The sequence below is a fragment of the Schistocerca nitens genome, chromosome 2, assembly GCF_023898315.1.
Source record: "Schistocerca nitens isolate TAMUIC-IGC-003100 chromosome 2, iqSchNite1.1, whole genome shotgun sequence".
Taxonomy (NCBI): Eukaryota; Metazoa; Arthropoda; class Insecta; order Orthoptera; family Acrididae; genus Schistocerca; species Schistocerca nitens.
In genome coordinates, this window is record NC_064615.1 from 553,492,326 (window position 1) to 553,503,861 (window position 11,536).

General features: G+C 38.7%; 1 protein-coding gene across 1 annotated transcript in view; it reads left to right on the plus strand.

Annotated features, from left to right (window-relative positions):
• The window catches only part of LOC126234489 (uncharacterized), a 95,093-nt gene extending 83,857 nt beyond the window's left edge, over positions 1–11,236 (plus strand). Inside the window, exons 6-7 of the mRNA XM_049943183.1 lie at positions 9,280–9,322; positions 10,928–11,236. Of these exons, the coding sequence (XP_049799140.1) occupies positions 9,280–9,322; positions 10,928–10,956 (72 nt within the window). The 3' untranslated portion in view covers positions 10,957–11,236. The remainder of the gene's footprint in view (positions 1–9,279; positions 9,323–10,927) is intronic.
• The last annotated feature ends 300 nt before the right edge of the window (positions 11,237–11,536 follow it).

The following is an 11,536-nucleotide window of genomic DNA, read 5'->3' on the forward strand; positions in this document are numbered from 1 at the left end:
CATTTCCAGGAGTGTAGTTATCAGGAGATCTTACACCTGCCTCAAGTGGTGTCAAGTATTTTACGGTAGTATACTAGGATACAGTTAATGTTGAGCACCATGTGGAAAATTTAGCTCATGTGCATGAACCAGACACTGAATGTTTGGGACCATTCGTAGGCAGTCATGCCATGTGGAGTTAGTGTGTCCATGTTTTCAAAGACACAAAATTAATTTAAAGGATGATGGCAACCATACCTGTTTCCTCTGCTGAATTCAAGGAAGTGTATAAAGTATACCATTTCTATCACTTATATTATTTGCCACAGCCCTTATGAAACTTTTCCAAAGGTCATCATGGTAATCCAGACATAACAGGAGAATCCACTGAGTGTGCAGTACAAGAATGTGCAGTACAAGAATGTGGATAATGTTAACTCTTCTGTTGCCCCTCCTCCCTCCTAGAATGGTGAAGATGAGTTCAAACATTACAAAATAAATAGTGATTGCTTCAAATGAACTGCCAAATCTAACTTCACTCACATTAGCAGTACCCAGATGACAATGACAATGAAAGAGTGGGAAAGTATGAACAACAGCAAAAGAAAGAAAACTCAGTTGAGGCTGTCAGATCTTGCAACTCCAAAAATCAGTAACTTCAGATAGTAACATTTTCAGTACAGAGAGTCAATAAGCCTCCAACATTCAGTCTAAAAGATCCTCTAAATTTGATGGGAAAAGGAAAGTTGGAACGTGAGTTATAAATGGTATCCTCACTGCAAATAAATAGAAGGGAATTGAAGCTTCTGGAACTATAAAATTTTCTACATGTTTATGTACAAGGGCTCTCCAATGCCAAAAGACTACAATTTCTACAGAAAGATCCTGCGTTTTCATAATGTGCTGTCAGATTGTATTGTTGTTGGAGATCATAGTAAATAGTATGATGATTGTAAATCAGGAAACACTCTTAATGTCACCCCAAAGCCTATAACATGAACAAAACCAAAAACTGAGAAATTGCAAGTGCATCAGAAATATTTAGCACACAGTCTGCAACAAGTAGTGCAAGAATGTGAAATCCAAGGAATGGTCACCATGCCTCATATAGGGCAGTCAAACTGCTAATAAACATATTATACACATCTATTCATCAAGTGACAGCAGATGACTGGTGTAAAATCATTTGCATAAGGATACAGGAAAAGTTGCCTAGATCAAGGGAGACTTACCTCTTATTGGTGAGGATAATACAATGACATGAAATGAGCATAGCAGCAGTTTGAGAGCGAATAGCTAATAGTAATTGTTTCAAGAAGATAGGGATAGTTTTGATAGGTGATAGTAAAGACCCAGTTAAAGGGAAAACATTATGTAAATGTTCTTTGCAGGTCTGCTCACATTATTTCCAGGATGCAGACATTTGGACCTATCAGGAATGATCATGGTAGGAGTGACTGTAAATTAGCAAATTAGTACTTATTTTGTTTTATCATCAGTTTCCTGTTACAACTCATATTTCTAAAGTCCAAAAACTTCAACGTGTTTCACAAGCTGGATCTGACTCTACAACTATTAATAAGATAAGATGAAAACCAAGGTTTAAAACATAATTTCTCCTGGGCTGTATTTTTTGTTTGTAGAGTTTAGTCTTTAATACACCATACAAGCTATAATCAAATGAGAAAGATTGCCTATGCAACAGTACTACTCTGACACAGCCCATATCCAGATAGATTTGATTGAGTTAATGTATCACCGGTTGGAACTAACATGAAGCAGTTGCATTTTATTGCAAGTGGATTTGTAGCCTTGTCAACAGACAAATGTGTAAGTACTCTAACAACAGACTACTGAAATTGCACAGACCCTACTTGATTGAGATAGTTGCCTTCAACAGCTCGATGACGAGGTCAGTTATCAGTGGTACTGTTAACTGGGAGATGATACTGACAACAACTATTGACTGTAGTGTTATTATTTTCATTCGCCCACCTCTGGGAATTGCAGTTTTTGATTCTGTCATGGGGAGAAAAAGAGCTATCAGTAAACATATACTTCAGCATCTTTTGGTAATGCAGCCAAAAAGTTATTGCTAATATTTGTATTATGGTCCAAGGCATAATTCTTTGCCTAACATTTCATCTTCCAGTGCTGGAGACATTATCAGAGGCTTTAACGACTCGGGAATCACTTACAGACTCAAGCAAGTTCAGCAATGCAATCTGTTTTTATGTATCCTTGCAGTGGTCGATCATGACATCATCAGACTGCTGACTGAGATCGTGAATCATGCCAATGTATGCTAAGGAGATTTTTGTGAGGAAGAGTTGGTGCTGTTTGTTTTACTTAGCACTAATGCACACAACTTGTCTAACTTCAATCCTTCTTCTTTTCTGTTGAAACTGTTTTTGTGCGTTTGTATCTTTATGGCCTCTCTGTACATTCTAGCAAAGTTATTATTAGATCTTGCTAAAACCACAGTGTCAGAGAACCGAATTTGATGGTTTCCTGGTCTTAATGCATGATCTACTACTGTTTATTTATGTGTCTTGCCCAGGTGTGTTCCTTGAGGTGGGTGTTAATGCTTCTTTTTGTAGTTCTTATGTACACTTGGCCCCAAGTGCAAGGGATTTTATAAACTCCTGCTGTGGTATGTGGTGAGCATGGTCCTCTGCAGCGTTAAAATATTTGCATACTTTTCTTGTTGATTTAAACACTATATCAATATAGTGTTTCTGAGTACTTTGGTGGTGTGACCCCTGACAGGTTTTACAAATGGAAGGAAAACTTTCCCATTAGTTGGCTCTTTTTCATTAGAAGCTCTACACTTATTAGGATGTAGTGCCCTATTTATCTCTTTATCAAGAGAAACATTTCTTCTGAAGCATTCTTAATTGATCGAGCTCTCCTTCCAGGTACTGTGGTTCACACATTCTTTTAGTCTGGTCTACCAGTGTTTTGATCACTCCTCTTTTCTGCTTGGGATGACAATTGGAATTTCTGTGAAGGTATCTATCTGTGTGAGTGGTCTTTCTGTAGACTTTATGCTCCAAAGTTCCATCAGATTTTCTAAGTACCTGTACATCAAAAAACGAAATTTGATCTTATGTCTCTCTCTCTCTCTCTCCCCCTCTCTCTCTCTCCATCCCTCCCTCCCTCCCTCCCTCCCTCCCACCCTCCTCTCTCTCTCTCTCTCTCTCTCTCTCTCTCTCTCTCTCTCTCTCTCCCCCCCCCCCCCCCTCTCTCTCTCTTCTCTCTTTCTTTCTTTTCTGTAATTGAACTTTATATTAGAATTAATAATGAATAATATTAATTCTAATATAAGGTTCCATCAGAGCAGTTGTGCACAGTTACTGTCATACATTTTAAAAAAGGAAAAGTAATTCAGCAGCCTGAACCTCAGAATCTGGCCATGTATGAATATATAGTAACATGAATTCTAGAAGGCTTGATGAGTCTAAATGATGTGATTTAAATGCAGTGAAGATAGCTATTCAGAAGCTGAAATTTAGACCTGCAATAAATACACATTGGATTCGTGACTAATTGCTGAAATCTGTTGGTCCATATAAAAATTGGCTACGACTGTGCTGAGTGAGTTTCCCATAGCCACACCATCAGTTTGTTCGTAGAATTCGTAATCCCACTGAAAGTAAGTTGATGTGAGACAATATTTAAAGAGATCTAACATATACTCAGCGAAAATACCTTCCCACTGTGACATCACCTCATTAAGAGGAAGTATAGTAAACAGAGATACAACATCAAAACTGACCATCATATCACTTGAGCTCAGCCTGAAGGTGGAATATCAGTGGATGCCCCAGGATAAAGTAACAACTAAACAGGCGTAGGAAAGGTGCAGACCATTTATCACAAGTCATTTGTTACCTCACAGGAGTCCAGCAATCTTTTATTGCACATGTACCAAAAACACTAAGAAAATACTAATGACAATAGCTGCTTGCAATGAATGTAATTAAGAAGTCACAACTAACGAGTGACAATAATTAGTGCCAACAACAGATTTAAAATGTTAATAGCAGCTCAAACTTCGGCAGAAAATTAGATAAAATAATTAGGGAAAGACATTTGAGCAATTACTCGAAAATTTCTTCAGTTATGCTAATTGATGATTAATTAGGTAATTTAAATGAGTAAAGTGCTCCAATTTAGGAAGGACTAACAAGCAAGTAGTACAATTAAATACAACTCAAACACACACTTAGTGCTGAGCAAAGAGCGACAGCAATGATGCTACAGTACAAGTCCACCATTTTGCCGATCAAAGGAGGTGCTTGACATTAATGAATATAATTTACAGGAAGTGTAGTAGCACAAAATTTTACAAGTCCAGTGTCTGATGAGCTGACGCCCTTTAAGTACTAATATTTTATGCAATGAGCACAGGAACAATTCTCAACGCAAATATTCAATTCCATGGTCATAATCAAGATACTGACATGGAAAAATAATAAAATACCATTTAACAAATTGAGCATTACATCAATATTAAGACTATTATGTTAAAACCAAACTTCAAACAAGGAAAACATGGAAGGGGCAGGTATGGCTGGCCAGGCCTGACTAAGAGGGTTTAGAATATAATGGGCACTTCAGGTTAAGTTAATGCCTGATCACTATGAGATAGAAATTCAACTTATGACAGATGCCTTAGAAAACCAGAAGGCCACATCTCAGAGGCTATGGTGAGATGGTAAGCGGCGCCGCCTGCGTGAACGTACACAATCCACATGGACAGTCTATTTCCAATGAACTAGTTGGTAACAGATATCACACCCTAGTGCAGTGCCTTCAAATGCTGTGAACAGCTCAGAAAGCTGAGAGCAAACAACCAGACATATAATTTATGCATAACAATCATAGAACATATGAAAATGCTCAAACCAAGATAAGAAACCCAATGTGAGCATGGCCTCAAGCCCCAACCAAACCTTATGTAATACAACAAGAATATTACAATAAAAATTACTAATGGGATTGACTGATTAATCTTACAACAAAATATAACAACAACTTAATGTAATAACCAAGAAATCACAGGGCTGGTCAAACACATTAACTTAATTTACTAAAAGGTAACAGGCAAGTCTTGAGGGCTAACACTCAAACAACTACAATAGTAATTGTATTGAGAACAATTAATATTAATTTTTTTGAAAGGAGCAAAATATCACCAGAGTTATGGAACTTAATTACCTAAATGAGCCAAGATTCACTGGGCTGTTAGCGTTTGCTGTAGGCAATTTTATAGTCATAACCCCAGTCAGGGAAGCAACAACTTCCAATGTAAATAAGACTTGATTTCAATCTCAGTAATCACTAATAAATGTGGCGCCCTAGAACATATGACACAGTTAATTTCAGGCCCAGATGATAAGATAAGCAGACACTGAACATGTCGAAATTAAAAGAAATTTTAAAATACATCAGATATGGCACTCAGATGATTTTGAACAGAGGCACAAGAAAGTAAATTTAATACTTGAGTGACAGAGAACCACAAGATCCCAAAGTTTGGACAATCAACTTCAATAACCACAGAACCTTGGAGGCAATACTTCTGATTTGATGAGAACCTTCTTTTCAATAGGAGAAATGAAAGAGGCCTTATTAGCTTAGTAATTGTCCTGAGAAAAGAAGTTGTGGGATCTCCCATAAGTTTTCTATATCTTATTTGTTCTTATAAGTCCTGAATTTTACTATGGTAGACATCATTCCTCATTACAAGTGTAGCATTGCCTTTATCTGCTGTAAGAATTAGAGTGTCTTTATCAGAATTTTAATCTCAGAGAGCTTTCCTCTCACCTTTCATGAAGTTAGTACTAGGTGGTTTGTTCCTAAGCAATATCCTGTCTGTTCCTATGCACATTTCTCCTGCTACTAGTCTAGGTAAAAAATGTATTACTGTTTTGATATTAGCAATAATGTCTTGGTATTCTAGAAGTTGCAAGCACATAGTTTCCACCTTCGGCAAACACGTCTGTTTCATCCTAAAAAGTCTAGTGCTTCTAATGAAAAAAGAACTAACTAAAGAGAAAGTTTTCCATCATTTGTAAAAATTGTCATGGATCGCATCAGCAAAGTATTCGGAAACCATGATATTGATACAGCGTTTAAACCAACAAGAAAGGTACCCTAGTATTTGAACACTGCAATGACCCTATGCCCACCACTTTCCACAGCAGAAGTGTATAAAATCTCTTGCACATGCAACAAATGTACACAGGAACTGCAAAAAGAAACAATAACACCCACCTTAAGGAAGATGAGCAATCGTCTTCTGGGTAAGATGAATAAATTAGCAGTAGCAGATCATGCATAAGGGCCAGAAAACCACCAAATTCATTTCTCTGGCATTGCAGTTTTAGCAAGATCTAATAATTACTTTGCTAAGATGTGCAGAGAGGCCACAGAAATACAAAAGCACAAAAACAGTATTAGGAAAGGATAGTTGCAACTCACCATATAGTGGAGATGCTGAGTCGCAGATAGGCACAACCAAATGACTGTTGGTAAATAAGGTTTCTGCCAACAAGACCTTCTTCAAAAATATACAGCGTACGCGCGCGCGCGCAACACAAGCACGCGCACCCGCGTGCGCGCGCCCACACACACACACACACACACACACACACACACACACACACACACACACACACACATGCAAACGCAGCTCACACACACACATGACAAGTCTTTGGCAGCTGAAGCCAGAGACTATTGTCATATGTGTGTGAGTTGCATTTGTGTGTGTGTGTGTGTGTGTGTGTGTGTGTGTGTGTGTACATTGTCTGTTGTCTATTTTGGTAAAGGTCTTGTTGGCTGGAAGCTCACTTTCCAACACTCTTTATGTTGTGCCTATGTGCAACTCCGAATCTCTGCTGTATGGTGAGTAGCAACTATTCTTTCCTAATATTGTTATATTCTGCCCTGGATTTTCCATTGTTTAAAGTACAAAAACAGTTTCAACAAAATAGAAGAAGGATTGGAGTTCGACAATTTGTGGGCCTTAGTGCTAAATAGAACCAACTCTTCTGAACAAGCTCCTTAACATACATAGACTTAACTCCACGATCCTAGCGGGCCTTAGTGCTAAATAGAACAATTGTCACCAACTCTTCTCAACAAGCTCCTTAACATACATTGACTTAACTCCACGATCCTAGGCAGTAGTCTGATGATGTCATGAACCAACTGTTGTTTGGATACATTCGAACAGTTCAGTGTGCTGAGCTGCTTTCTGAATCATTAAAGCCTCAGATGGTATATGCAGCATTTGAATCGAATTGTTAGGCAGGGAATTATGCCTTGGACCATGGCCTAATGCCCATAGTACAAATATTAGCAATGTCACAAGCACTGGCCATGAAAGCTCGCATTCTGTAACAAAAAATTATTATTTCTTCTGCTGGTATTTCTTTCACTGACCACATTGTTTATTCGTCTAGGAAGAATTTAAGATGTTCTACACACACACACACACACACACATACACACACACACACACACACACACACACACACACACACACACACACACACACACAGAGTTAGTTACTTAATGTACGAAAATAATGCTTATAATACCAGTCTGTTTTCTTTACTTGAACAGTGGTTTAAAAAAGGCAGTGGATATGTGACTAGCAGATGACATAATCAATTGGAAAGAGGGTTGCAGTTTAACCAATATGCCATTTCCAAACATATCTCTTATAAGCTCCCATAAGAATTTTCTTTATGAGTCTTTACCACCTCACAATTTGAATGACCAACTATCTGACACATAATAATTATGGATTTGCATCTTCCTGGTAGTAATTTGGTTTATGAATGACACTTACTGCATGTTGTATGTAACTTTGTAGATTAGATGATGTCAGATGGAATAAATATGTCCAATGATACATTCAAAAGTCAGTCAAAATGCAGGAAGAAAAAGTAATAATGTCCCAGATGTACTCCCATAAGATTTTGAAACAATGTGTTTGATGGGAAAGCTCCAACAAACAAGCCAATTCTGTGAAGTCAGTTCTTCAGTAGAAACTACCCATTAAAAAGAATTGCTCCCATCTAGCATGATGTCTTTCCTCGGTAAACTGTATTTGCTTGTGGTGATAGAGATACAAGACCTGTTCATTAGTATTGGTCATTTCAATATCAGCATGAAAATGTTGTGAACTGGGAAGTGTGAAGTATCAAATGCTGGGCTAAAATGTTCATATTAACATTAAATACATGCTGCTATGGCGAAAATGGAAATTACTGCCACTTTAGTTTACACATATTATTGTTTAAATGAATACATAGTTATATCAACTGTTAATTTTACAAAGGTGGTTTGAAAAGTTCTCGGAATGGAATAGAAAAAAGTATGTACATCACTGAAACTTTTTTTATTTTTCAATGTAGTCTGTAGGTTAATGCACTTGGTACAACGATGTTCAAGTGCCTTGATCCCATCTCCGAAATGAGTTTTCTCCAGGCCTGCAAAAATAGTTGTCAACTCTGGCTATCAATTCTTCGTTTGAAGTGAATCTTCGTCCACCAAGAAAAATGTTCCATTTTGCGAAGAGATGGAAGTCTGACAGAGCCATATCAGGTGAATAAGGCAGCTGTGGCAACAATTCATGCCTTAGTTCTTGTAATTTTGCCATGGCAATGGCACATGTGTGTGGCTGCGCGTCAGAAGTCACAGCACCCATCTTGCAGGTGATTTTTTCATTTCTAATTCTTCAGTTAAAATGTGATATACCCTTTCAAGTGACATCTGGCAAGCATGAGCAATTTCACGCAGTTTCAATCAGTGATCCTCCATGACCATTTTGCAATGATTTCTGGAATAGTGACACATCTCCACTGACCACTGCATGCATCATCATCTAAGCTCTCCCGAGCAAATTTAAATTCATTTGTCCACTTGGCCATAGTTGAATATGAAGGAGCAGAATCCCCCAGTGTATTCTGGAAATTGGCATGAATGTCCTTTGCTTTCGTACCTTCCTTTATGAAGTACTTATCACTGTTCGAATCTCGACTTTTTCCATCTTCACAAATCACTACGCAGGAACAACAACAGAGCCACGTCACCACCACAGCACTCTTCCAAGAGCACTGATGTGGCATGTGTTTACAGGCAACAGTCCAATGAATATCAAGTGAACAACTCATTGCACTACTGCTGACCTCTTGTGGTGATTGCGAGAACTTTTCAAATCACCCTCGTAATAATATCCCCTATTATTGGTTCTGTAAAATTTTGTTTCCCTCTTTTCAGCAGCCGAAGGATGATGTTACTGTGGCAATGGCTAAGAAGAAAGGTAAGTATTCTGTTTGCTTCTGGTTGAATAATGTCCAAATTTAACTTAAGCTGCAGATGAATTAGTTACTTCAGTAACAAATAGCTTCCTCTCTCAATTTTTCTACAACTTAAACTAACTAGTATATACAAATATACAGGCCGTTTTACAATTTCTGTTACAGGCTTTTACGGGTAGTAGAGGGGAATTAGTAGATGAAATTTTGTTTGGGAACCCCTGTCAGGAAACATACCATTTGGATGTAATATAATTTTGAAGTACGTGAATAAATGGTGTGTGTTATTCTTTGGTCGATGAAGACTGTGGCCTAAAGAATACATATTGTCTTGTAATTGTGCCTATCTGCAACTTAGCTTGTTATCTTTACGGTAAGTGGCAATCTATCATCTCCCGCATTGTTAATCGACATTCTCGTAAGCCATGAGTGCAGTCTGTCTGTGGAGCACCACAGCCAACCCTCCCGGTTGTGAATGTTCCTTGCAACTGTTGTCGTAGTTGGATCGAAATGGTAAATAAATAACTTAAAAAATACTATATGGACTGACAATGGCACCCACCTCTCGGTTTGCGTGTATGCCATGAAGTGGAGAGTTGGAAGTGACCCAGTCATCAAATTTATTTTAAATCCAAACAGTAAATTTCTAGGCATGAGTTCCTTATCAAAACTTTATCTACTAAGTCCCCTCTACAAATTCCATGAGCCTGTACTAGAAATTATGGAACGCACATACACTGATCAGCCAGAACATTATGACCATGTGCCCAACAGCCCGTCTGTCCACCTTTGGCACAGATGACAGCAGCGACCTGTCATGGCATGGAAGCAGTTGACCTTGGTAGGTAGCTGGAGGGAGTTAGCATCACATCTGCACACACAAGTCACCTAATTCCCCTAAATTCTGGGAGGGGGAGGGGGGTGATCAGCTCTGCCACCACGTTCAATCAACTCCCAGATGTGTTCGATCGGGTTCAGGTCTGACGAGTTGCAGTGGGGTGGGGTTGTATGGGGTAGGGCAGTGCATCAATTGGAACTTGCCACTGTGTTCCTCAAACCACTCACCACTCCATTACACTCCTGGACTTGCGACATGGTGCATTTATCTTATTAAAAAATACCACTGCCATAGGGAATCATGTTCGTCATGAAAGGGTGTACCTGGTCTGCAATCTGTGTACTAGACTCCATGGCCATAATTGTGCCTTGCATGCTGCACTGGACCCATGGAGGCCCCACGTGAATGTTTCGCAGAGCGTAATGGAGCTGCCACCAGCTTGTCTCTGTCCCGCTGTACAGGTGTTGAGGAGCTGTTCCCTTGGAAGATAATGGAGAGTCATGCCCTCCCATTGGCATGATGAAGAAATTATCAGAATCCATCAGACCATGCGATGCTCTGCCACTGCACTAATGTCCAGTGCCAATAGTCACATGCCCATTTCATTCATAGTTGCCAGTGTTGTGGTATTAACATTGGCACATTGTAGTCTTTTGAGTATACCTGCATAAATTCTAGAACCACTCAGCCTACTACCATCTCGAACAAACAACATTTTAAATATAAGTGTGAGAGACCCTATTTACTGCACGTCACCTGTCTGTGTGTGCAGGTTTGAAGTTTATCGTGAGACAACTGTAGACACGGCGGTCAAATGGCACCATCAAGTGTTTGCCAGTCGCACCATGGAAGCTATAGTGAAAGAACAAGGAATGTTTCTGTATCCAGTGCTGTTCTGTAACTTTGACGATGGTAGTGACAAAAGAACAATGGAATTGGAAAAAGACTTTTAATTAATGTTCGTTTTGGACATGGAGAGGATAAGACGTGTGTTCAGATTCAGAATGGGAATGGACTTGGGTTTTAAGCCAACCATTTCTTATTTGTAAATGAAATCTGTTTCTAACTTTTGGACATTCGAAGAGACTTACTTGATAGTGTTTGTTTGTGTGAAGAATGTGTTTTGTAAAAGTTTGATGTTCAAATATATAGTGTGAAATGAAGCAAAGAAACTGCGTACGTGTGCTTATTTTTTTTATAAGTAGGAAGAGTCTTGAGAAATTCCTGTTCCTAGCAGGTATACTTTGGAGAAGAAGAGAAAAGGAGGTTACAGCAGCAAGCTAACCAGCAAGGAAAGTCGACTGACCATCTCAAGTAAGTCGTATCATTAAAGAAGTGGGAGTTTACACACATACTTCTCCACTTTAAGTTGTCCAAAGCA